The 27802-nt window shown below is 37.6% G+C and overlaps 1 protein-coding gene across 3 annotated transcripts in view; it reads right to left on the bottom strand.

Moving 5' to 3' along the window:
* The window catches only part of NUP205 (nucleoporin 205), a 46307-nt gene extending 22135 nt beyond the window's left edge, over positions 1-24172 (bottom strand). For 2 of the 3 annotated variants that reach the window (XM_030466751.1, XM_030466761.1), the window contains exons 1-18: positions 24069-24170; positions 20392-20534; positions 19259-19430; positions 18184-18328; positions 17119-17278; positions 15109-15337; positions 14601-14765; positions 13614-13789; positions 10770-10886; positions 9652-9789; positions 8420-8570; positions 7474-7679; positions 5942-6124; positions 4783-4833; positions 4014-4223; positions 3114-3213; positions 1345-1482; positions 909-1098 (exon numbers count right to left, since the gene is read on the bottom strand). In XM_030466751.1, coding sequence (XP_030322611.1) covers positions 909-1098; positions 1345-1482; positions 3114-3213; positions 4014-4223; positions 4783-4833; positions 5942-6124; positions 7474-7679; positions 8420-8570; positions 9652-9789; positions 10770-10886; positions 13614-13789; positions 14601-14765; positions 15109-15337; positions 17119-17278; positions 18184-18328; positions 19259-19430; positions 20392-20534; positions 24069-24096 — 2702 coding nt within the window. In that variant the 5' untranslated portion in view covers positions 24097-24170. Of the gene's footprint in view, positions 1-908; positions 1099-1344; positions 1483-3113; positions 3214-4013; positions 4224-4782; positions 4834-5941; positions 6125-7473; positions 7680-8419; positions 8571-9651; positions 9790-10769; positions 10887-13613; positions 13790-14600; positions 14766-15108; positions 15338-17118; positions 17279-18183; positions 18329-19258; positions 19431-20391; positions 20535-24068 lie in introns of all 3 variants that reach the window. The other variant, XM_030466769.1, reaches the window with a different exon arrangement.
* Between the last annotated feature and the right edge of the window lie 3630 nt (positions 24173-27802).

Raw genomic sequence — 27802 nt, forward strand, 5'->3', positions numbered from 1 at the left:
AAATCTAACTACATGAGAGAAAGTTAAAGCTACAAACAAAATTTCACTCTACATGAAGCACTTAACACTCCTCTATCAAAATGGGGCAACAGCCCAAGTAGGGATTATGGAATCCCTTGTGAATTTTTACCATCGTTTTTACTCAAAATCTACCTTAAACACTGAAGAAAAAGTTAAAAACAACTGGTCACAGGCTCACATAAGATACATAGAGAAAATAACTTCAGATCATGAGAAAATGAGTGTCATTAAAAACCAAAACCAGGTTAAATCAACTATGGCACGTACCCAATAAAGGCTAGATTAAAATGGTATGTAAAAAAAAGAAGCATAAATGAAAGCCAACAAGACATGTATAGAAAGAGTTCATTTTTTTAGTGCATGCCATGTCAGAATATCACTTTTTTAATGTACTCAATTCTACTATTCATCTATATTGGTTTGTTTGTAAAGCTATCACAAAATCACAGTAACAGAAGGCATCAGCGGGAAGTGTAAATCCCGAAGCTTCACATTTGAAACAGTTTCAGATTACTAGTCTGATACTTTTAATATAGTAACTAATTGACAATAATGTAAAATATTCACGAAGTCAGTATCAACCAACTGAAATTCTACCCTCCTACAACCAAAGTCCAAGGCTGAAAATTACATGCAAGGGAAACAGTACACAGAAGGCAATCAGAAAGAAACCATGAGGGGAAGATTCAGAAAGAAAAACCAAAATTACAGGACCCAGTCTTGCACTAGACAATACACAGATCACACTACCTGTGAAGACACCTCTGCACATCCAAAAAAAAAAAAAAAATTCAGAGAAGCCTGGGCCAGTAAAACTAATGAAAGGACCAGGATCCAAACACTTCTGTGTCTCCAAAACTCAACCTTTCTCAGTACCTTGCACATACCTAGCAATATTCACCACATGATCTGCCTTTTTTGTGCGAGGATTGATTCCTTGAAGCAGCTGCTCCAGTGGTGTGACAATAAAGGAAAGGTGGCTCTCCCGCAACAGATCCATAAAAAGATTCTCTTTCTGTAGGGTTAAGTTCAGAAGTGCGAGGCAATATTGTACAGCTTTCTCTAAATGCTTCTTCCCTGCAGTACACAAGCAACAAAGAATCATACAAAAATAAAGATAAGTTAAATAGACTGCATTCATAAGCCGTATTCATCAAGCCTTGCACAAAGAATGTGTCAGTTGTTTACTCAGAAAATTCCCCCCAAAACACAATTTTTATATACAAGATAAACAACATCAAGTTGAGGATATGCAATGTCAGCTTTAACTCCTGCTGAGCCTGCATTTTAATTTCATGTGAAAAATAAATTCTAGGCACGTACCAGGAAATGGAGCATAAGTATCAAGCTGTTTAACCCCTTCTTCTAGCAAACTAAGGGACAACTCCAGCATCGGAGACTCATTCAAAAGATGATACATCAAATTGAATCCAGGTGGTTTATATGCTATTATTTCTTCTCCTGAGGAGAGGAGGGGAGAAAAAGAACAATTAACATCTAATAGAAAAGACTGAAGCTAGCCTAAGCTAAAAAAATGTAAGAGTCCCTGATGTTGCAAGCAATGTGTGAATAGGTGAAACATACTGCATAAGTCTACAGAGGCTTTATTTACATGGTAGCCTTTAAGGTATTTTCAAAAACTTGGGAAGAATAGTAATAGCAATTACCATCACTTTTCAATATCTAATAGCACTTTTTCAACTTTAGCCAGTTAGATATTCCCTAAGTAGATCTGACCTTGAATTCAAATCAGTGCTAGGAACTCACACCACATTTGAGCTAAATTAAATGGTTTTGCAAGACTGACAAGTAACTGAAAAAAGTTTAAATTCTCCCAAACTTGCATGGAGACCATGGATGAGGGAAAAACCATATCCAGAAATCAAAGCTGAGAAGGTCCACTGAACCCCTGATGCTCATAGTATACAAATACTTGCATGTCAGTTGCAACCATGTATGCAAAAATGAAACTTCTACCATAAACTTCAAAGATCTGATAAAGAAAATAAAAGTAAAACCTAATGTTTCTGGTTTTCTAGTAAGCTATGGTGGTTAAAAGCAGGACGGTAGTAAGAATCTTTTTTAATATGCAAGTGTGAATGATGGTCCAGTTTCTCTTGGCATCAGCTGTAACAGTCCCCTTCTCCTCCCATCCACTCCATGCCTGTGCTTCACCCTCACATGCCAACAGATGTGTCATAACACTGTGGAGCTAAACACTGGATCAGTTCAAGACAGGGATCTAGTAAAAAAGATTGGGTTTAACCCACTGCTCCAATATATCATGTATGATAAATCCCACACATAATCAGACAAGCTAAAGGACTATCTGAGGACAGAAAAGAAACAGCTAATAGAAATTGTTCAAACCAGTTAAGCTGCCCAGAACTGTTTGTCAAAGTACAGGGCACAGATGCCTCCCAAAGCAAGGCAAGCTCACTGGAGAGGTACACGCTGCAGTTGTTGTTCACTTAAGAAGTGGTTCTTATATCTCTACAGCTACAAGGAAATCCACAGGCATCAGGTTGGCATTCAAATTTAAGAAGAAACTTTGTATTAAAAAAAAAAATAATCTGCAGCACAAGTATGCCATAAATTTTCTACATTGAAACAACTGCTATTTACTTTGGCCTTTTAAAGAATATTGTCCAGAATTTACTTTAGATCATAATTCAACTGATACTGTCTGTTCTGAATAACTGATATGCCAATAATATTAATACCAGGATATATAAAAAACAGACACCTTTAAATTAACCCTATGAATACTGTTGACTTAGATACAGGCCAAAGAAATCCAGAGAAACAAGCCCAAAACCAAGGTGGTTTTAACTGTCCAATGCTGCTCCTTAACCAAATCCACAATGCCAGAGAGAAAGAAGTCATCCTCCTAGTAGAGCTAGGGAAGTAGGGATGTACCCCTACTCTTGTCAGCAACATAGCTCCCCACAGCAGGTGGATTCTTTTTGAATGCCTTTTTTTTTTTTTCCCTACCAGTTTACTTCCAACATTAAACAAGATCACAGGACAGAGGCAAGAGACAAGAATCAAGTTACAACTCTGTTTGCCAGTGAACAAATGAAGAAGATAACCTTGTAACTCCACGTATTGGTCCACAAAGTCTTCAAGCTGAGGTTCGTAGTCATGCAGCAATTTGTAAAACACTTCCAGAACTACCTCAGCTACTTCCCACTGTAGATAATCACAAAATGAAGAAAAAATTGTACACAGAGTAAGACTGCAGCAACAAGACCAGATTAACAAAGAATACTAAAGGCAATGCAGTGATGGATCAGAAGTATGGCATGACTATCCAATTCTGAAATACTACTCAATACCATGTATAATTTATCATGTCAAATAATCTGAAAGGCCAAGCTTTCTTTTTAAAGTAACATGGAACACTAAAATAGGTATCTTGCCTACTTTAGTCTCTGTTATATAATATACATACCAGTATAGTGAAACTACAAGCAATAAAAAGTTTAGTAGGTACACAGCTGGCAACAGATCATTAATAGCCTCCCAGGATAAAGTCTATCATGCATTTCAACCCAGAAGGATCATAAAGGAAACTGAAATTCCTTGGTTCAGCAAGACAGAAATTTTCTCTGAAGTAACAAGGACAAATCTGACTTGTAGGTTTGGCCACGTGATGTTTAGAAGTCATTAGGCATGTGGTAGAGTTGCAGAATCCTGTATAGCAAATTGAAATTTAGCAATAATATAAAATTCCTCTGGTTTGTGGGGGGTTTTTGTTTTGTTTGTGTGTTTGTTTTTAAAAGGCACTTTATACAGGCTCCTTAGAAGTAGCTCATAGATCTTGATGACCCCACAAATCACTAGTCAGAATCGAAATACTATGAACTGTTCCAGGCTACCTCTGCTGCATCAAACTTGCACAGCTTCTCAGACAGACCTAGGCCACATGAGCAGTGCCACATCATTTTAACTACATCCTAAAAAGAAAAAAAAATTCAAAGAAAAATTACTTTTTCAGCAGCTCTCCGGTACGCTCTGGTACGGAATCGGAGGAACACAGCATCCCTGAGGAACTGGAGATAGGGATCAAAGCCTGGCGGGCGGAGACCTGCTCCCAAGTTAGAGGGGAATGAGCTCTCCACCAGTGTGCTGACGAGTCGGCAGAAGGCGCGGGTTAAAGGGTATTCCTCACATCGGGACTCAATCTCATTCAGCTCAACCTTCCCAAGAGGACAGCAAAACCAGAAGAAAAATCAAGTATTTTGAGAGAGGAAAAAAGAGGCAAGAACAAATAATATCAAGGCAGCATCTGTGAATTAAGTTGATACTGAATTGGCTTTGCTGTGGTTTTGTCTATGGTACACTACAAGGCAAAAGCAGTGAAGCAACAGCACTGCCACTGCAGTTCAGCAATACACTCTTCTCCAGGGCTACTGAACACTAGAAGACATGCCTCAGCATTTATATACTTTGGGTTTATTTACGAAGTGAAGTAAGCTGTAGTAAATTGTAACAAAACTGAGGCCTATTGAGGAAAACAGGAAAACCTTAGTAAGAAGTGCTCGGAACAAATTTGAGGGTTTAGATGTTTCTCTGTTACTAGCATGAACCTGCACTAGATTAATTAATAAATAAAATTTCCAGCAATTATGAGCAAGCCTGAGAGTAAAGTAAGAAGGGTTTTGAGTGGTCACACTAGCAGATGTAGACTCTGAAAATGTTTCCCAAACTCATGTGGAAATGGTGAGAGAGCCTGCCTGGGTACAGAAAAACTCTTACCTCAATACCAACTGCTTGTCTCTGGCCTGGACTTCTCACAGTTTGTAGTATCTTCAAAACAGAAAGAAATGAAAGCAGGTAAATACATTTCATATGATCAACATGCATTTCCACCATTTATCTCAAGACCAAAGGGTTCTCATAACTTTTTAGCTGTAAGTCCTTTCAAAAGGTAAAAAGTTAGTATTTTTCTGCCCCGAAAGGCTGTATTATGTATAGTACACCTGTATACTTCTAGGTTTACATCCTTAAAGATCTGCATCATTTTTATTATTAAATGAAACTAAGAACAGAAATATTTTTACATTAATGATTTTTATCTTACATTGGCCTCTAATGTAATTGGCCTGAAAGATGTTTGCCTTGTCATTTCTTACAACAGTGTATTTCAAGGAAGCAAAAGTGGTGAGCATTTGAAATACTACTATTATAAGATTTAATTCCTGTCAGGAATTAGTAGTAGTAGTAGTAATACAAAGATACTAATATTGATTAACAATAAACCAGCAGTTGCAGTTAATTCTGCAAGTTCTTTCAGTTAACACAGCAGTAAGTCTGAACCATAACACACATTGTAAAATAATCCCATTGCATTGGGATTTTTGAATTAACAATACAAAGAGCTTTTTCATTTTATATTGAGCTTCCCTGAAATTCATATTTAAATTTTTTTGCTGAAATCAAGACAGAAGGAAAAAGCCACTTTTTAAAAAGGTAGGGCTTTAACATGTAGCTGATGTTTGCCATCTAAACGTGAAACTAAGTAAAAATATCCTATTAATTACAATTAACTGGAAGAATATTACACAACAACCACCAAAAATAACAAAACCAACTTCTAGCAGAAAAATACACAGCAGAACTTTTCTTACTGAAGACATACCTTGACGAAAAAGTGTACTGAACACACAAGACAGTTTGTTGGAAGAGCTGTATTTATGTAAAATAAGCACAGCCAATGAGATCTCCAAGGCATAAAAACATACTGACAATTTCAAAATTGTTTTAACATACGAACTGTGTTTACTAAGTGAAAAAAACTATATTCAAACAATGGCAAAAAGAAAATTTAAGACAAAAAGCAACACTGTATCAAATACACTGACAGCTTCAACTGATTGGGATGCTATAGTTCTAAGCACTGAAAATCCTAAAGTACCTGTGTATACTCCAGGGATTGCCAGAGTGAAGCAGCTATTTCAGGAGATTTTCCAAAAGCTGTAAGGGTTTCTAATAGCTCCGCTTTCAAAATAGGAGGAATGCTGCACTGCAGAAGTCCCAGAATGACGACTACTGGTGTCCACTGAGGGTGCTCACAAAGAGCCAAGCGAGCATTCTCACTCTATGGCATTCAACAGAAAACAAAATTGCAGATTGTAACTTTGAGGATTATTCATATCTTGTAATCTCTACCTCACAATTCAATATCAACCACTCTGTACTTGGTAGGTACACAAAACATCAGAAGAATGGTAGACTGTTCCAAAGCAAATAGTTTCCATTAAACAAAAAGCCCAATTTAATGGCTCATGAGTATTAAAATTGTGCCTAACCATACAGAAATATGTGCAGTGTGTAAGCTTCTTATAAAGATTTTAAAAATTCCTAGGTTTTTTTTTTTAGTTGAAATACACTCATGCAATTAACCTTAAATATTCTAAGTACCTCACTACTAGACAGCTTCTTCAAGCAGTGCTAGAGACTGTTTATCAATATTTCTATTATTAACTTAAACAGCTTTTGGATATTTACTAGGAGTTTGTTTAAGTCTATGAGCAGGGTTCATCACGAGTGTAAGTTCATCTGAAACTCTCAGATGAGCCATTGGACAGGAATAATCCTCTAACCTCAAATGACAATTCCCCGCATCCTTAAAACAAATTTACTTCCCCCAGAGTTATTGTTTGATGATGCCAGGAAATACTAGTTTTAAGTTTCTTTTTCCATGCTTATCCAATGCTGTCATAACAGCTCACATAGGAACAACCCATTATCACTACTACCAAGGATGCTTTTTAAAAAGCCTAATTAGTTTTACTGATCAGCGTTGTGTTTGTGTCAGCAAAACCAAGGGAATCTCACTACATCACAGAATTTTCAGGCCACAGAATCTGGTGGGTACTGAGGAGCTTAATTCCACACTATCCAGAATTACCCAGGCAATCCACAGCACAAGTTCTGCACTGCTGTTTTAACTTCTTGGAATCCTCTTCCAGTCAATCCATGGCACATTTTAGACTCTTGCTATGGGGACATTTTATATCTACGTTTGGAGGCAAGTTTCACAGTTGATCTATCTCCTTGCTAAACTTCTACCTTTTCCTTTTGAATTAATGAATTATTTTTGCCTTTTCAAACTCTTAATTAAATGCAAAGAACTTTTCTATTCCGTATTAATTGCTTCTGAATATACCTCACTTATGAAAGACATCTCCATGACACCAAAGTGCCTGGAAAGCAAGAAAATCAGTAACACCAGCAACACAGTAGAATGTGTCATCTCTTCCTGCTTCACTCAGACTTTGTCCTGATGCTTCCCATAAATTTGCAGTTCACTAATCAAAAGACAACTGCTAGGCAAATTTGCTCTACATATTCTTTTTTGGTCAACCCAACTTGACAGCAGAACAATGATGTTTTTGCAAGAAGAAAACAGTATTAACAAAGAAAATCAAATAAAAGGTTACTAACCCAATTCACTATAACAGTGGTCAGTTGTAAAAAGGCAATTAATCCATCCTGTTCTTTCTGTGTGATTCCTCGGAGAGGCAGGTGACGATACTGGACACTGTCTGCACTTGGCAAGTCCTTCCTTAAGTGCTCATGGTAAAGCATCAAGGAGTGGAAGAAATGCTCCCAGGAGACAGGGCTGCCACCTGCTCCTTGGATGTTTTCCACTAGATAAAATGACAAACTGGTGAGATTTTCTTTCTACTCTTTCAATGGGTGATAAGCAGGGTAGTTAGATTTAAATTAAAGGAAAACTCTCCTATCTAGAGAAGAAAAAAAAAGTTCAAAGTTATTGTTTCTGAAATTCATGTTTCTAGTTTGGTTTTTGTTGGCTTTTTATTTGTTTTGGTTTTTTTTTTTTTAATAGAGACAGAAAGGTGCCAATATGAAAAGCCAGCACAAATAAGTTTTCTGAATCAGAAAATTTGCAACATTATTTATATCTTTAAAGGAAGGTGGAAATAGAAAAATAATGCAAAACACAGAACAGACCAGCATATATTATATTGAGAAACTACCATATGTATCAAGAAATTCTAGCAGAACAAGGTACTTTTGAAAAAAAACAGCTCATGAAAGACAACTATATTTACAAAATATACAACTTAATGTTAAGACATTACTGATTTTGTTTTACAAAAAGAAATATTGATATTCTACATCTCATAGTGTTAAGACACAGCTTTTTTTTTTAAATGCACCACTTCATTATGTGACTTACTTGCTAAGATGTTCAGACACTGAATTACCCAATGAGTCTTTTTTTTTCTGTATTACAAATGAAGCCTTTCAATTTAATCTTTGTACTAATAATGAAATGCTTCAAGTATGAAGCCACAATTCATCTCAAATAAGTATTTGTACTTTTCTAGAGAAGGGTTGAAAAAGAGATGAACACTTTTCTTACCATGACTACTGCCATTGACTTTTAGCAGACTGAAGCAGTAATGAGCACACTGAGGCCCACTAGCCAGACCCCGCAGCATTTTCAAGTATGGGATGTAAATTGTGGAAGGAAGAAGATCTCCCATTTGCCTAACAAACTTTGACAAGACAACCTAGAACAAAGAAAGATCAGTGTTAAAAAAAAAAATTAAATACAAGTATTTTAGGAAAACAATAGGCAGCCCAAGTCAGAAAATAGATTCTAATGTAACTGGAGGAGGTAGGCAGGAGAGGTGTACACAGAAAGATTGTAATTCAAGAAAACCCAAAAATATCCTTTGTAGACTGGTCTACTCAGTTTCCCTGAGGTGAAAATCACATTTCAAAGAGAAAAGAAACAAATCAAAATCATTTATGCTACTGCAAAATATGCTAACTCTCCAATTCCGTGTTTCTACACAGCAGTATTGTTAACACTTCCCACAGTGCAAGTTAAGTGATATGGGGAAAGAATTCTCCATGCTTGCCATATCCCTGCACAGTAACTCACACACAGTGGTTCCTCCCTGGTGGAGGACCCTGGGTGTTTGTAGATTGCACCAGATTGCACAAACTCCAACTTAAATTGCCTGTATTCCAGGTGGGTCTCAGGATGTCTACAGTATGCCTCACACTTAGTTTTGCCTAACACTGCACAGTCCTTCAAGAAACATCCCAAGTATCCAAAGAGGTTTAGAAGGTCTTCATCTGTTTAGATGCCTTCTTCATTCTGATTTTGAGTTCTGTCTCTCACAGCTATAAGCTTTGGGCTTTAAATACTTACAATATCCTTATTGGTTTTAATCCCCTGGAATACTATCAATTACAGTTAGTAATGGGTTTTATAGTTAAGGAATTTAACATCTCAATTACACCAAAGGTATGTAGAGATCTTCCTACAGAAAACACAAGAGCAACTGTTATCAGAATTCATTTAGCAACTGCAACAAAATCAGACCTAAACAAAATTTTCAAAGAGGGTTTTTAGGACTCTTTCTTGTTCAGATTCTTGTCAACCATGACTGACTGGCAGGAGCTCATTTTAGAGCAAGCAATGGTTACTATGTCAAGAAAAGCAGAACAAATGCAGACAAGCCACTGATAAAAGTGACTTTTTAAAATCCATCTGTAATAAGGACACCACACCTTTGTTGCCCGTGTTTTTAGTACTTTAATTTGAAGTAACTAATAATTAATCAAGAAAATCTAGATAACCTGGCGCTGAGGTGGTCGCTGATGAGCCACTCCGAGGTAGGACCCCATGATGGTCGATGTCTGCAAAGGCTCTGATGGGCACCAGTATTCAAGGGCAAGTTCCAAATTAAAGGGGTCTTTTTTATACAATTCAGCAATCTATCAAAGAAAGGAAGATTTTAGAAAAATATCAACTACATAAAGAAAAGACAATTACTTCAACACCAAGCACTGCTTCTAAATAAGGTAAACAAGCAAGTCAAAGCATCCCATGGATAGCATTCCATTCCTTAAAACATTCTGAAAATGAGATTTTAAATAGCAATACCAGAACAAATGAAAACCAGAGAAATTCAAAATGCACACTCAAGTGAAACTTTCCTTATTACTTAAAACTGTACATTCTATATGACTGTTACAGACTAAAACACTGCTAAGAGAACAGTGCTGTTTCTCTTTAAATAACCACTTGCATACCATAATATATTAACTTTAAAAAGTTAGACAGCACCAGGATTAGAAATCTTACTCATGATCTAAACATACAAATTTCTCAATTCTCATTTCCAGCTCTTCATTTAAATTCACTCTGTATCTCAGAGCTACTTAAGAAAGCATTTCACTATAATTTTTCCTATTAATGTTCTATAAACTAAAGAATTATCTTTGCAAAAGACAAGCAATCCCTATATTAAAGAATGCTGTATTGAAAATTGCTAACTTCTATATAAAAATGTCCAACTTTTTAAGATATTAATGAAGACAAGATATAGAATACACCAGTTAAATAGGCAATTCCAGCAGTAGCCTGTAGTCTTAAGGTTCCTATTTCTAAAGTTATATTAAAATAAAACAGCTTAAGATAAGAGGTATTAGGATAATCTTATTATAATTCAAAGTTTTAGATATTTAAATATCTTGTCAAATAGCTTCAACTCAAAAATTCTTCAAATATAAGAACCAGTACAGTATTTACTTACTAAACAAGGATTAAATGACACTTCATTATCATCAGAAACTGAAGCAGTAAATTCATTCCTTTACAAGAAAAGTTACAGAAAATGCCTATATTTAAGACAAAAATCCCTCTAATCACAATCACTTTTTGACAGAGTAATTTAAAAGAAAATAGGGCTTACTAAAAGCATTAAGTGCTCCAGATCTCTCCGAAGGGAAATAGGTGGATCATTACCCATCTGAATACTCATGTGGATCATGCGAGCATCTTCATCAGCACGGTTTCTCAGCTGTTTCACCTATACAATTTATGAAGTGCAAAAAAACATTGGTCTATATTTAGCTAAGGGTGAAGCAGAACAGAAATAACAGAATCGTCTAAACAGCCTATTAAAAACTTAGAAAGCAAAAGAGCTTGCACATACATGACAAGACTAGTCAGTTTGTTATTTTTTCCTCCCCTCCCCCCTAAGAGCTCATATTAAAAGATATATTCAGTCACTTTCTTACTACCAAGGCCCTCAGTTCATAGCAAAAGCCCTGAACTTAACATGGGAGTTTTTCCCAACTGACTTCACCAACTCCTCTGGCTTGGCTGCAAAACGTGGATCCTTCTCCTCTTTTTACTTCAAAAGCTAGATAGGTTAGCTGCAAACAAAGAAAGTTAAGCCATTATCCACAAGGTGTGAAAAGAAACAGAAAACACTGTAAAATAATGTTCTCTGTATGTAGGCCTGTGGATTGCACTTTTCTTAGTCATTTAAAGATACATAAGACATTTGATTTTAATGTCAAAAAGACTGACAAAACACCCCACCAGAGGCTTATAGAAAGCAAACAGCTATGAGATGAAAAGTTAATTTTTATCCCATATTAAGCAGGCATTGAAGAAAAAGAAGCAGAAACAAAGAACCATTTCAACATGTCAAAAATTAAAACATGGTGATAGTCAATGGAGACGTATTTGGTCTATAACAGAACTTCACTTGACAAACCAAATGAGCAGCAAAATAATTGTGTCTCATCAAGAAAAAAATAGTTTAAAAATAGCCAAATTAGTATACTAACAAACAAACAGACAAAATTGAGTGATGATAAATTAAATAATTAACTACCTAAACTACTAAAGCTAATTACCAAGTTCTGAATGTGATGCAGTCAACCAAAAGATTAACCCAAATCATCACTGGCGAGCAACATAAATGTTAAAACTACACAGAAGAGTTAAACAGAATGTTGGCTTACAGATTTACATAAAACTGAACATACATATAAATGGACAAAAAAAAAACCCCAAACCCTCCATAAAACAGAAAGATGCTGCAAAAAGGGTGCTTTTCTTTACCTTAAAGTTCAGATTCCGTAGAAATACCAGAGTACATAAGCCAATCACTAACTAATAGCAGTTGAGATTAAAAATATTCCTTTGTAGGACTATATCCCAAGTGCCTGCTAACAGAGCTAACAGTCTTTTCTGTGAAACAGCTTGTACTGGCTTCTATTAAACAGAAATATGGTCAGATTTTTGCTTGGATCCTATATTACAAAATATTTACTACTTATCATCCTCATAATGAAAAATATTTCTCTTCATATTTAGGCATCAGCTACAATTAACTGCAGAACTGGACCAAAGCAAAAAACCAAAACAAACCAATCAACATTCTTGGGACTTTCAAGCATTTCAGTGGATACAAGAGACAGGGTTGCATATGCTCTAAATCTCACAGGCAGCAACCTCCAGCTCTCTCACCTTCATTCTAAAATCTACCTTGTATCTCTTTCATAAAAACTGGTATCATTACAGGAAGACATTTCATCTTTTGGAAAGCAACACCACCTAATGAAGAACTGGCTCATAAAAAACAACCCCAGGTCCAAATGTGTTCACACTTGATTGATTAAGGACCTTCCATAAAACATACCTCACACATTCCTCATACATTCAGAAGATTCCTAAGTTATTGTGTCTGTATTACAGAAAATTACATTACAGCCTTCGAAGGATGTCCAAAGCCTGCTATAACGTGGTAAGTGGTATATGCAGGCAGCCATTACAGCAGAAACACCACTGTAAAGTTATCAACATGAAACTGTTTGAACTGACATTATAATTGTTCTATGGGTATGAACAACGTGAGAAAAAAAAACATGCAATACCAACAGATTATAAATAGATTAGGATTAAACCTAAAAAGCTGTATAACAGCATATTCACACTTGCCCTCAAATGGTCTGAAGGCTCGAACACTGTTTTTCTGGCCAATATTGTTCTCATTCTGAGAGGTTACAATGAACAAAATGTTTTTTGAAATCTCTCTTTTTGCACATTGAAAATAGCAACTATTTGGCAACTCCAATGCAGCTCAACACAATGAGGGTCACAAAGCCACCATAAATTAATTAAAATGGTTTTCATAGAATTTTAATTTTCTATGCCTAGATACAAGATCTTGTAAAATGAAGCTGTTGTAATTGCCTCAAACTTTTTTAAAAAGCCTTTTATAGCACTTCTGCTGTCTTAGTGAAAACAGCTGTTCATTTTTCCAACAATTGATACTACTGAATGAAAAAGCAGAATCCCTCCCCTTAAATATGGAAAAGATAATTAGGTAAAATAATAAATTAAAATTGAGAGGCAAAACCAGTAAATTAATTTAGGTTACACTACTGTCTCTATCAAAAGGAAAAATAACCACAATGACAAAAAATCAATATCCATGTACATTACCAACAATTCCAAGTTTCATTTAAATTTTAATCACGTAAATCAAAACCAAACCACTATTGCCACAAAAGCTAGCTTTAGAAATCTCACCACACTCAACTGTTTTAAAAATCACATTCTGCTTCCATGTGGAAAACAAGCCCCAGACCACAGAGGTCCCACTAAGTCAATGTTTTCTGAACTGCAGCACCTCAAGCTGATGGTCAGATCTGACTCTCTATGCTAGCAGTCCTAGTGTTAGAAATATAGAAGAGATGCTCACATTTCTCAAGAACTGCTATTCACAGAAAAAACTTACTTTCATTGGCATGAGTGCAAGGAAGTCGGTGACAAGGTTGTGAATTCTGCGAATGTAAAACTCCTCCTGGTAGAAATTTTCAGACCCCACCACAGATTCAGTCAGGAACAGGAAGACATTATCAGCAACTGCAAGCTCTGCCATTGCTTCATCAGCCTCAGTGAATTCTGCAAGAGCTGGGCAACAAAAAGCACAAGAGGGGAAAAAATAAATTATAGCTATCAGCTAACAAAAAAAACTTACTTCAGAATACCTGACTGACATATACATTGACATGCTTCAATCAACGATGTTTTTTCCACCACATAGGAAAACACTAGACTGGAAAAGACAAGTTACTGTTGGGTGATAGTCTCAACTCTCTTCTTCATTATGTGTTAAAGTTCATAATCCATTTACTCAACCAAATTTAAGTCTCTGAACTAAGAACAATGAACCAACCTTAATTAAATATTAATAATTAAGTTTACATTTTATTCAACAGGTATTTTTGCATAAACTCGATTCTGACCTAGTAGAAGCCTAGAAGGCTTGTGAAGTACAGAGAGAAAAAAAGTTAAAAATAGATTCACCCTCTCAAGCAACTGAGGTTTAACTTCTACAGATGTAAAAAGTCATAAGCATGAACCTGTTCTTAATTGATGCATTCAAATGATACTAAAGCTGCTAAAATACAATCTTTCACTTTTTTATTTACACTAAAACCCCTTGAACTTCAATGAGATGCTAATGCAATATTACTGTTTAATACCTATAGCTAAATCTGTGTACATTTCAGAACAGTTCTCAAACCCACTTACCCACTTTAAAGAGAGCTTTAAAGGAGAGTCAATAGTAATTTTATAACAAAGATAAATAATTTTATAATAAATACTCTTACAATAATGATAAATACTGACACTTCAGAAAGGTAACATACACTTTGACTTACACCACTTGGAAGTACTGAATACCAACGTGCAGGAACTGCACTTTAGGGTGACTTACCTGTCACATCAGATAGTTGAGATATTCCCCGTAGTGTCAGTGCCCAGGCTAATCTCACAGTAGCTTGCAGGCCTGGTAATTTCCAAGGCTGAGAGTCCTGAAGCCGAGTGTGTATGGTTGCTATGTACTGCCTTTCTGTTAGCAGAGGGAGCCGGTGCATCAGGTCTTGAAGAACAGCAAAAAAAAAACCAAAAAAACACAACACCAACACCCAATGAATGAATGTGAATGCAAACACGCAAAATGCTACCAATTTGTTTCTGATCAATAACATAATTGGTTAAAATACAGAAATCCCTCTCCTTAAATATGGAAAAGATAATTAGGTAAAATAATAAATTAAAATTGAGAGGCAAAACCAGTAAATTAATTTAGGTTACACTACTGTCTCTATCAAAAGGAAAAATAACCACAATGACAAAAAATCAATATCCATGTACGTTACCAACAATTATCTGGATAAACCATCTGCAGAAAATAACCTCCTTGGGAAACCTGGCAGCATTACCTTCACGATCCTCTGTGCCTTGTTCCAGAAAGCTGACATCAAAGCAGTAAAGAAGAGCCATGAGAAGAGATAAGTTCACACCATCCAATGAACCATCAGCTTCCACTGTTACTTTCTCCAGGTAACTTATGAGGATTAAAGTATCATCCTTACTCAGAGATGACTGACAAGTCCAGACAAAGAGACTTTCAGCCAAGGACTGTCGACACTCTTTAATGAGGTCAGAAACCTATAAAAGAAAAAATCAAAAACAAAAACAGTGAATAAAAATATGCCGGTAACATGTCCAATTTGTCAATCACTATGACTAGGTTAAGTTAGAAATTATTCTAAAGACAGTAGCTACAGTAAATGTCAGGATTTTTTAATTGCTAGACAACAAAAGGCACATTTCTGCTTGTTAAATGTATTCATATTGCCAGGTATTTCCTGTGAGATGTCAGTAGGTACCCTGGAATATGACTGGAATATGCAAACCAGCATCTCTGCCAAGGTCAGGACATGAATCCACATACAACTTTGTAGCTGTGAACTTAACATACACAAGTCACATTTCCCATCTCTACTACACAATTGCAATGGCAATTATATCTAAATAAGGTTACATATGTTATATCCAGATAAGGTCTTCCCCTTGCCCAAAAGGGATGCCCTCACCTGGCTGTACAAATACATAACTTTTAAGGGATCATGAAATATGAAAGACATGTAAAATCAGCATTTTATTCCCCCAGACAAAAAAATATACACATGAACTTTAGAACAGAAACATAAATTAAATTTATAATCCCCTATTATGTATGGAAAAAATATCAGAGATGTTGTGGAGTGTCCTTCTCTGGAGACTTTCAAAACCTGCCGGGATGGGTTCCTGTGTGGTCTGCCCTAGAATATGTGCTTTGCCTGGGGGACTGGACTTGATTTTAGAGGCCTCTTCTAACTCCTAATATTCTATGATTCTACGATCATGCCCAACATGAAGTTTAATAAGCATTTTCATACTATAAACTATTATTCTATTTATTTGGCAAAATATTGCATGCTATGATATAGTAGAGTACACTGGCTTTTGAAAACTCAAACTTCTGCAAGAAATTTGCACAGCAGAACCACAGTTTTAATTAATACAGAAGGAAATATTGTAGTCCACCTAAAAGAAAGAAGAAAACCTCCTAAAATTAGGCACTAAATGAATTTTAAGGTAAAACTGAAGTAAGCTAAGGTGATTCAAGGTAAATCAGAAGTCTATTATTTGCCTAGTTTCTAAATTAATATAAAAAATGTAAAACATGTTCTTTATTTGGTGGAAAACAAATTTATTTACTCTATGCTATAGTAATTTTTTAGACAGATTAGGAAGAAGTCCAGAAACTAAAAAAATAATGTTTAAATCTTTGTACTAGAAACATACTCTGCAGTAACTCACGGTCTCACTTAGGTTCAAGGATTACAAAACTGACAAGTCACTTTCAATCAGTTCTCACTCTTCACTATTAGAAATGCTTCTGTTCATATTAATACAATAGGATTATTAAAAAGAGCACTATTGGCCTGGGTAGACTTGATTTCAATCTGTTTAAAAAATCTGTGAATTTTATATTGATATTTTCATTCCAGTGGTGATAATAATAGTAGAGCTGAGATGATTTAACATGCGTTCCTTAGAATAAAATTTACACACAGTGCCAATATGAAGGTTACTTTCTTTCTGTCCTTGATCACATTTCTTCACTAAAGATAAGGTACGCCCCAGCATCAGGGAGTATCAGCAAAAATGCAGGAAATGAGGAAGTAATTTGAATTCCACACTGACACAGCAGAAGCTGTGGAGTAGTTAATATGCCTCAGGCAGTAACAGAGTTTGCAAAGGTAGAGAATAGAAACTACAAAGTTTAAAAAAAAAAAAAAATAAATACATCAGTCCATATCTCTTGGCCCTCCAGCTATATTCTAATCTGTGCAGTAATTCAGAAGAATATTCACACCCAGTCTTCCCAGTCCTTTCTTTACCTCTTTGCGATGTTTCTCACTGCCCAATCCTCGCTCTCGTTGGAGTTTATCAAATTCATTGTTCAAATCAATTTGAGACACAAGAGTGAGGATCTTCTGAGTCAAACCCTGCTCCATTAGGTCATCAGTAAAGCGTGTTGTCATGGACGTTAACTCTTGACTATAGTGGGAAGAACATAAATTTAACAATTAATCATACTATTCCCAGTCCACAGGAAGTCTAAATTCATGAATTCCATCAAACGTATTTGCTGACATAAAATGGACTACATTACATACATAAAGCAACTACATGTGCGACACTGATCAGCGAGCAGTGCCCTCTCAAAACATGATGTGGAATAGATACAAAGTCTTTGGGCAACTGCAGGTTCAAGAACAGGGAATATGAAAATGCAACACATATCAGCTAGCTAAGATTTCTATCAAAATGAAAAAGTGTTATACACAAGACACATGCAATTCAAAAACTCTCAGCTTCTCTCTTACACAATTGTCCAGTTACATACACCCTACTGAAGTGGTGGAACAATTTCCAAAGTATATAATCTATTTTATGTTTCAGAATTTATACTGAAACTAGAACACATCTTTTAATCTTTCTGTAGTCGAGCAATCACTGTGCATTGTTTTCTTTTTCAACTAAAAAAAATTCAGCATATTACATTGGCCTGTAGATAGTGCATCCATTTTAAATAAAGACAGGAGCATAATTCTGCTTTGCAGGGCACGGGAAGTCAGAATGCAGCAAAGGCAGAAATTCAGTCTCTGAAATACTGAGTACTCAGCACTAGTTAGAGCAACACTGACTGGGAGGGTGTCTGAAACAAAACACTGCCAAAAGTTGAAGTAGCATGAAGGAAATGAAAGTAAAATGGATACCCCTGTAATCCAACAAAAACACGTGTAAGAAAAGAATAACATGCTTGTTTTTTAAACATGAAAGCGGTTGCACTATGTTATGAGAAACAAACCAATTAGAGAATATTCATATTCCTGAGTTTAATCAGTCCTAAAATCACTCAAAGCAAAGAGCTTTGATCAATTTATCACCCTAATACAAACCTGAGTTCCAATGTCCATGTCTTCCCTTGCCGGGACTGGATGAGGGTTCGCAGTGAATTGGCAATGCACCTTTTTCCATCCCAGTACAGCAGAACAGCCACAAGGCCTCTTGTAAGGCCAGGAAAATGAGGTTGCTGGTGTTCTCCTATTGAATAAAAACACAGAAATGTCACAGAAAGTTGAACACACATATACACACACACACTTTGATGAAACATAAATGCAGCAGTCAAAACAATCATTGCAATCCCACTTTGATTTCTTTCAGGCACTTTTAACACATCACAGAAATGTTGGGTGAAATTATTAAAATTTATATTAAACTATTAAAACACCTGCAAATTTAAAAGAAACAGAAGTTCAAGTCTGGAAGTAACCTGATCCAAATGTGTATTTACAAGTGATATTGACGTGTCTTAATAAACAGTTAAAGCTAATTATCAGGAAATATCTTTCCCTTGTTGAAAATGAAACTGTCTGTTTTAATTTACACTGGAAATTCAAGTTCAAAATGGAAACTGAGATTGACTTCAAGAAGGCTTTCCAAAGATGACAAATTAGCAAGGTAGTTCTTTAATGAATTTGAAATTTAATAATGAACAGTTGCTAGTAATGCTAACTAGCAATTACACTTTAGTAACACTGCAATCAATTTTCTACATGTAAAGCATGTGTCACTTTCCAGACTTATCTTACTAATCAGCTATTAAGAGTATGATTTAAATCTAGGACATGCCAATGTATAACTAACACAGTTTGAAGAACAAGTATCTATTACACTGCTTCATGGAAAAACTCTCCATTACTTTTAAACTATTTTTAAAGCCAGTGGCAGAGAAAGTAAAACATATGTAAAAACCTCAAACTTTTGTAACAGTCTCAAAATATGAACCTTAAGGTTCAGAACACTGCTATCATACTACATTACAGCAACAACAGATCTCTTCTTAAGAACATTCTGTGTTAGGAAGCTAAGGCCTTGATTGAATCATGCATTTATGTTGAGCAAACACTTAAATAAGAAGGCCCTATTTAAGTTGTATTTCTCCAGCTCTCAAGTATTTTCCCTTCTCACCAGCTAGAAGGAGCTCAACAGCTGCCAACTCTCCAATATCAAAGAGGTCACTGAGGATAAAGGCTTCTCTGATGAGTTGCTCTGGCAAAAGCCTAGTTCCCTGCTGACCCTGAACAGCAACTCCTTCCGTACTTGCTTTCTGAATTTTCTCATGCTGCTGAACATTCTTTGGCTGCAAGAAAACCGAGAATTGGAAGTTATTCAAAATGTCAAGATTAAATGCTGAATAAAGATTTACACAATAATCCTTCCTCACACGTACAGTTCTGACTGGCTAGGTTGCCATCATCAAAACAAAGGCAGTGTTTTTTAAACACAGATAGTAAAGGCATCCTAAAAATGCTTCATGCTTGCACAGTCATGGCATCTTTGTGGGAGTGTACAAAAAATAATCTAATTATCTTATATGATCAGTGTTGACATTTATTGTAGAATAATGGGACACTGAAAGTAAATTTTGATACAGTTTTTAACAGGAGTTTGTATCACATCAATGAAAGACATCTAGGTTGTCAACCAGAACTGGTTACTTACTCCAAAGCACCATCTTCTACATCATTGTTTTTTTCTGTTAAACTTGGATGCCAAGCTATACTGATAAAACTCCATAACTGACTGGTAAATCTTCTGACCTACCAGTTACAAAGCCACATACTACTTGAGAAGTCACACCACTGAAAGATGATGTATTTCTAGTTGACACTTTGTGATTAATCAGCCAAGAAACAGTGAGTTTCTCTACATCATCTCACATTCCCAACAAGACACATTCTATATTTTGTAAATTAATGTGTTCACTTGATCTTTGTGATCATTAACATGACTGAAGCATAAGCTTAAAACAAAAGCAGATAAACACTTTTGTGCTTCATTTCAGATGCACAAGAGTAGCAAAAAAAGCTAACACTTGGCTGCTGGAACATTACATACTTCTTCTATTGCCTTAAAAATACCATTCAAATAAAGAGGAATAAAAAACATTATAGGTAAAATTATCCTCTATGTTATGCAAAATAACATCTATTATTCAAGCTAATTGTATTCTTACAGCAAAACAAGATTGCTATAACACATTTCTGTTAAGTGCTGTAAAAATTATCAACTCGTTCCACAAGAAAGCATCAGTCAAGTACCGGATTTCTGAAGAGAGAAATGAAGTCAGATTTGTGCTTCTTTAAAACCTGGTCGAGGCGATGAATAGCTTCAGGTTGCCTTTTCCAAATAGCATTCATTACAGTCTGCCATATGTCCTTATATGGCCCCCACAAGCTGGCAGCTAGAAGAAGAAATAAAACAAAAAAAAAATTATTTGAAATGGAGAAAGAAAGAAACAAACAAAAAGAAGAATTTATATAATACTTTCAATAAGCAGACTTTTTAAACTTACTGTTAGCTTCAGAGTATTAGAGACTGTTATGCCCATGAAGCGAAGCATGTTTTCCCTTCTTAAGGCATAACATATTAAAAAAATAACAATGGTGTGATATAAAACCTAACTGAATTTAGGGAGCTAGAGAAGCAGAAAAGATGATGCACACCGTTAAATTCTGGGGCTAGACTATATTATAGAATATGACATATATTTATTCTAATATATCTATGATATATTATATTTGTAATATATATCTTATATTTCACTTCCCCCTCCTTTTCTTATTAATGTACAAGATAACATTGTAGTATAAAATCAGGTACAGAGGCAACATTTTATCTTCACGTAGCTTGTTCTAGCCACATCTGTCCCTCAAGGTAACCCTGGCTAGGTGACTAGGTACATCACACATATCCACACCTCATCTTTACCAGGCTGCTTACATTAAGACAGCAAGGAAAAGCTGCTACTCTGATGTGAAGATGCTTGTCACTCTCAAGCCATCAAGACTCCACCTCAGAGTAAAGCAAAATGCTACACAGATGTCCTGAATAATAAGGCAGCATAAGTCAAGTCGAACTGTAGAAAGTGAGCATGGAGACAAGAGCAAGTCTAAGAGAGCCAGACCCTGGTTTCAGTCAACTTTACCACTACCTAAGTTGTCTTGGAAGCAGCAACAAACAAAGCAAAAGGTTCAGTTTTACTATGCTGCAATGGAAGAAACCACGTAAAACATGAATAAATCCAAAAGAAACTCTCTCACCCCAAAGTCAGCACAAACAAAAGCTACCATCTCAAATACTCTCATTTACAATGGAATTAGAAGCAAGAGCTGTATAGAGCTGTATCTGAAGATAGCCTTTAAAAAGGACAGACAAATCCTCCATCCTTTATAAACACTATTGTTTTAATCATATTGTGCTTCTCCTGCCTAGACAAATAAAAATAGCTAATATTAGACAAATAATTTCAGACTGTAACTGGTTCTCCCACATAACTTCAAAGATTTACTTCCAGATTTACAAATTCAAAGATTTGCCTTAAAATCTTTCCACTCTTACTGAATTATTAACTCCAATAAACACAAGTAGCAATCTAAAGTGCCTGCCAGAAGCTGTTCAGCTATTTCCCTGGCCCATTTGTCTGCTCTTCTCCCTACAACATAGCTGTACTGCACCAACCAAAATACATGTACTCTAAGGCATTAAAACAAATTTAGGATGTAACTCTTCCAACTGAAAACTAACCCAAAAAAAGTGTTTGTCTTCAGCAGGACTGCATCTACAATCCAGTCTGCTCTGTGATGGCACAAGCTGTGCTAGCACAAAGATGGAGTAATGCAGAGAGAATAAGCAGCTGGGATGGATAAGAAGTTAGACTTTAGCAACTATGCTGACTTTTCCCCCCCATATGCTGTTTCTATTATTATCACAGTTTTAGAAAGACTGACCATCCCATCACGGGACAGCACAGAAGGAAAGGCTGGGCTGCTTCTTTTGGCAGCAAGAACAATTGACACTTATACCTGACCCTTTTTGCCAGACTTAACTATGCTATGTATTTCCCCAAAAACAATGTAATACAAATTAAGGCAAAATCATCATCAGTTCTAGTGTCATATCTGCTTTAATATTTATCTCATCTTTCAGGTACAAAACTCCTTTCTCCATTTTTTTTTTAAGCAAGAAAGCTATAAAATGTATATGTAAAATATGTAATTTATACAACAAAGCATAGTCTCCTTTGAACTCCTCCAACTTTCACTTTAATGAAGTTACATTTATGGTACTGTAAATGGTAGGAATCATCACCCTCCACTGCCAAATGAAAGGTCTTTGCTTAATTACTGCTGTTCAGTGAGGGACAGAGATGTAACTCATTCAGTTAGATCAAAATATCTTCTCTGTAAAATCCACTCCTTGCTTGCAACAGAAATAGAGCTTTCATTTTATTAACTGGTCACTGACACACACCACCTTAGTTACAGACCTCTTGACCATCTCCATATTGCAGTCACAACCACTTTTCAGTGTGTCTATTTTCCCTGCATTAACCAAACCAAGCTGAACAACAGTGACTGCAGTGTCCTCTGCCTGACAGAGAGTAACTCCTCACAACAGCACAAGCTGGGGACCAAGTAGCTAGGAAGCAGCTTTACAGGAAAATGCCCAAGTGTTCTGGTAGCTGGTAAGCTGAACACTACTCAGGGACACACCCTGGCAGCAATGGCAGCCTCTACACACCAGGTCGTTGCTACACACAGACTTGCAGCCAGTAGGTGTAGGCAAATGGTTATTTTGGCATCTCTGAGAGTCCTTCACTCCAGTACTGTGTCTAGTTTTGGGCTCCTTGGAGACAGACACTAAAATGGGATGGAGAACAGGATGAATGAGAATCTGAAAGAACTGACCCTCTTCAGATGGATGAAAGCTTTGTTGTCTTCAACTACTGGATGGCACTGTGCACAGAAAACAGAGTTACCCCAGGAGAATACATGCAGCAAATGACCCAAGCTGCAGTACAATCTCAGTTAGCCACCAGGAAAAAATATTTACTTTGATGGTGGTCACACCTTGAAACAGAAAAGCCTCTGGGATGATCTTTGTACTTGCAAATATTTAAAACTAGTTTGGATAAGGCCCTGAGCCACCTGACTGGGGCAGCTTTAAGGGGGCATGAGGAATGAAGGGGTTTGGACCAGATTAGCTGCCATGTTATTTCCATTTATTCAGTCTCTTCTTTTCGTATCAGAATTATTCGCCTGAATTATTCGCCAGAATTATTTCACCTCAGTAGCCCAAGACCTGCTCTTTGTGACAGGCTCTGAAATGACCACGAGTGATCCTGCTGCTCCCAATGCTTTGCAGCACTCAGTGCAAAAGAAACCAGCTTAACCTTTCCAGACTTCCTGTGTAACACAGAACAAACTTCAGGGTTCCCCCCCCATTTTGTTATACATGACTTTAGGAGATAAACGCCAACACAAAACCGATGCTTAATCACACACGCACTGAGTAGCCCCGCTCTCCTCGAGTCACGGTGGCCTGTACTTGTTCCATGTCGCCCCCTGCACGCCCCCCTCGCCAGGATCAGACGGGCACGGCAGAGCTCCATCACCTCCTCAGACATTTTGGCGCGGCCGGAGCTCCCCGGGTGCCGCCGCACGGAGGCCGCATCCCCCACGCTTTCCCAGCACCGCGGCGGCCCCCACGCTCCGCAGCCCCACCCGCCGCCCTCTCGGGCCGCACCGCCTCCTCCACTTCCTCCACGCCCGAATTTCCCAGGGCCGCCCCCGGGCTCCCCGGGCTCCGCGGGCTCTGAGGAAAGGCGATAGCGAAGATGCCGCTTCCCCCGGCTGGCCAGCGGCAGGGAAGACTGCGAGCGGCCCCGCCTCGGGGGGTAAGGTGAGCCGCGACCCCGAGCCCGGGCTCCTCTTACCCGAATTTACCGCCAACGGCGCCGCCATCTTGGAGAGAAGGAGGAGCGATGGCAGCGCCACTGCCCGAGGAAAGCCCGCGGGCTGACCGCGGTTGCGCCTCCTGAGGAGTGGGGCGGCGCCGCGCCGCCGCCGCCTCCTCCCGCCGCGGAGGATGGGAAGCCGATCCTTCAGGTCGCTCCTGTTCCGGTTTTAGGGAAAGCTCGGCTGGCAAAAAATTACCGAGCGGCCCCTCCCGCGGGGGCAAGGGCAGGGAGAAGGGCAGGCAGGTGCTGCGGGCCCTGCCCCGCGGGATGGCGGGAGTTGTAGTCTCAGAGGGGCGCGGTTGCGGGTGGGGCGGTCTGCTGGGGTTCTGCTGGTGTGTAAATTGCAGGCTGATAGTTGGGCGTGTCACCCGGGTTCGTGTTCACACCGTTCCGAGGTGGCGGCGGAAAGGGAGGGCGCCTGGGGGTCTGCGTTCCCACGGTGTCGCCGCTTTGGTAGACACCAGATCCCTGCGCTTTCCCTGCGCTTTCCCTGCGCTTTCCCTGCGCTTTCCCTGCGCTTTCCCTGCGCTTTCCCTGCGCTTTCCCTGCGCTTTCCCTGCGCTTTCCCTGCGCTTTGCCTCCCCTCTGCCTCCCCTCTGCCTCCCCTCTGCCTCCCCTCTGCCTCCCCTCTGCCTCCCCTCTGCCTCCCCTCTGCCTCCCCTCTGCCTCCCCTCTGCCTCCCCTCTGCCTCCCCTCTGCCTCCCCTCTGCCTCCCCTCTGCCTCCCCTCTCCCTTCCCTCTCCCTTCCCTTCCCTCCTTCCTTTTGCCCTGTCACGCTGATGGGAGTCTGCCCTTTCAAGCCCTCCCCTAAAAGCCGAATTCATTGAATGAGGCAAAATTTGTTAAAGGCATAATAAAGTTTTTTAATTTTTTATTTTTTTAAATCTTATTTATTTATTTTCAAAGGCAGAAAAGCTCTGGTTTCTGTCGTTTCAGATTGAATCCCTCAAAAAAAAAAAAAAAAAAAAAAAAAAAAAAAAAAAAGGAAGTAATGTATAAATGTTTCAAGTGATTGGTGATCCACATTTAAAATGCAGATAATTAAAAAAGCATTATTCACTTAAAACCGGGAAACTAAGTATTTTGTTCAACTTTGTTAACCACTGTGTGGCTTTTAAAACTCAGGTTTCTTGAGGAAACAGACTTTAGGGTCTTTTACAGGAAAAATAAGCAACAGCTCTCATAGGGGTTATCCTGGAAGAAAACTTCATTTAAGCTCAAAGTATGTGCAAGAAAAAAGTACCCGGCATAAGAAAAGAAAGCAAAAAAGATATTTGTACATATTTGTGTCTAGAGCCGTGGAACTAATATTTGTATCTTACAAGTATCCTTTATCTGAATACAGTTTACCACTCTCTGTACCAGTATTAATCAAGTCTTCAAAAATAAGCTCCTGTATTACCTGCCCAAACCAGGACACCTTTAAGATAAAAGATTACACCAAAAGGTTGTATTAATTTTCAGTGTCAATCTTTTCTTGAACTTTATTAAAACAATGTTTCACAGTTATAAAACCATGTCCAATGAAATTGATCTATGGGAAATTAGCAAAATACATATATTTTCTTCCCTAGATCTTTCTTATCCCATCACATAACGAGATGACAGAGGGAGTAATATAGAGAGAGCAGTGGTCCTGGGGTGAGAGTGAATTGGCCAGGCAGCTGTAAGAAGAAGAGAGAAACCAGAGAAACAGTTTTAAAAGGATTAGTCAGAAGTGAAAATGGGGAGAGAAAAGGAAGTTTAGCAAGAGGAGGGAAAAAAGTCTGTCCTGTCAAGAACACCTCTCAGAGTTCAATGGATAAATTTGTTCTCATGAATTTGGCCTAATTTGTTCATTAAGTCAAAAGGCTCATATTTCCCTTTTCCTAGTCTTAGCCATTAACAGAACAGACACACTGCAGTGAGAATGATAGTGAATTATTTATTTTATTCTAGGAAAGGAAGAGTGCCAAGCAAGAGGTGAAAGTAGAAAATAAATTAAGTTATTCCACAAGCAGCAGACCTAAAGTGGGCTCAATACCTGGGAATGGCATTCATGTGTCTTCTTCTGTATAACTATTGCTGCAATGCCACAGCTCTGCTCCTACACTGCCCGTGTGCCACCCCAAAACCCATGACTATGAAAGACAGGTAGCACGATAGATTTGGATACAAGTGTGCTGATTGCCTGACCATGGCAAATGTAACAGATAGCTTGAGTTTTTGCTTCATCCTTCCCAATCACAAAATCCTAATTTTGATCTTTTTCCTTTATGTGTATTTCATTTTCTCAAAATTTGTGAGAACGTTAGTTTTTGAGCTCTTTAGTCCTTGATCAGATTAGGCTGGAATTGGTTCAGGAATTGCAACAAGTTCAAAAGTTACTGAAGAAGTTTGGCAGACAGAGTGCGATTTCCTGAGCCTTGTTTCCTTAAGAAAAAAGGCTTAAAAAAAAAAAAAGAGAGCGAGAGGGAAAGAGAGAAATAAAGAAAGTTGTTTTTTTAAAAAGCCTTTCCCAGGCATTGAAAGCTGTCATATTTCTTTTGGCATTCAGATGCAGCCATATTGCACACACTTTTTTTTTAATCTCTGCTGGAGGAAAAGATCCCTTCTAACCACTGTAGATTTGATGTTTTAAATTGCAGGATAATTCTTTCATCTCCTTTCCAATCGGTCTATGGTCACATAACAACAGAAAAAAAAAACCACCCTGAAAAGAGTGGATGGCATGGAGTAGGTCACTGGGTAGCTGAACTTCAGCAGAAAAATACCACATTTAGCTCCAGCTGCACAGCATTTATTATACCCTTACTCTGTCAGCAGTGTGATCTTTTAAGCCAAAATAGTTGTGACAGTACAGCTCCTAGTATGGATGAAGTAGGGGAGATATCTAGATACACCATACCATACATTCTGCAGATATTTATATTGGCATAACTGCATCCATCCACACTTTGATGAGTAGGCAAGTCCATGAATAGTAATTCTTTCCTTATTCTCACTCTATTTGCAGTCCTTTAATTTTGGATCTTATTGTTTACCCAGGATCACTGGCTGGTTTGGTAGACTATTTTTGCCAAGTCACTATAAGGGAAAGAATACCTCATTTCTCTTCCTAACAATAGCTCTCAGCAAGATCTCCAATACAGCTGGGTTCAGTGAGGGACACCAGCTTCTTTCATCTTTAATTACTAGACAGAAATCTCTGAAGTGTCAAAGGTAAGGTGACATTAAATACCTGGGATGGATATTAATTCCTCTGGATTCCAGGTAAAGGAGGTCCCAGATTGCCTGAGGAGTAGTGAATTCTGTTTGAGCAGTTGGAGAACTTCATGTAAGAGATGTTATTTTCTGTAGGCACAAATGAATACTAGTGGTAATTAAAATGAGAAGCACAATGGAAACCTGCATTTTGACTGGAACTTCTGGGTGGTTTGTGATGTACTACAGGTGTAACATTATTAATTTTAATAGTATTAAATTTAGTCACTGTGGTTTACAGCCAAATCACTCATCAAGATACAAAGATAACTATGATGATGTCACAATTTATTTTCTTTACATTTTATTGTGATCAGGAAGAATTAGTTATTAGCAATAAAAAAGTATTACTCAAATGCTCAAGAGGCTATGTTTAATTTCTTACCTTCAATCTTGAGTGTCGTGATCACATCCTGCATGATGGAGTAAAATGAAATTTAAAAGACTTTTCTGCACTGCAGCTGAAA

The sequence above is a fragment of the Calypte anna genome, chromosome 1, assembly GCF_003957555.1.
Source record: "Calypte anna isolate BGI_N300 chromosome 1, bCalAnn1_v1.p, whole genome shotgun sequence".
Classification (NCBI taxonomy): domain Eukaryota; kingdom Metazoa; phylum Chordata; class Aves; order Apodiformes; family Trochilidae; genus Calypte; species Calypte anna.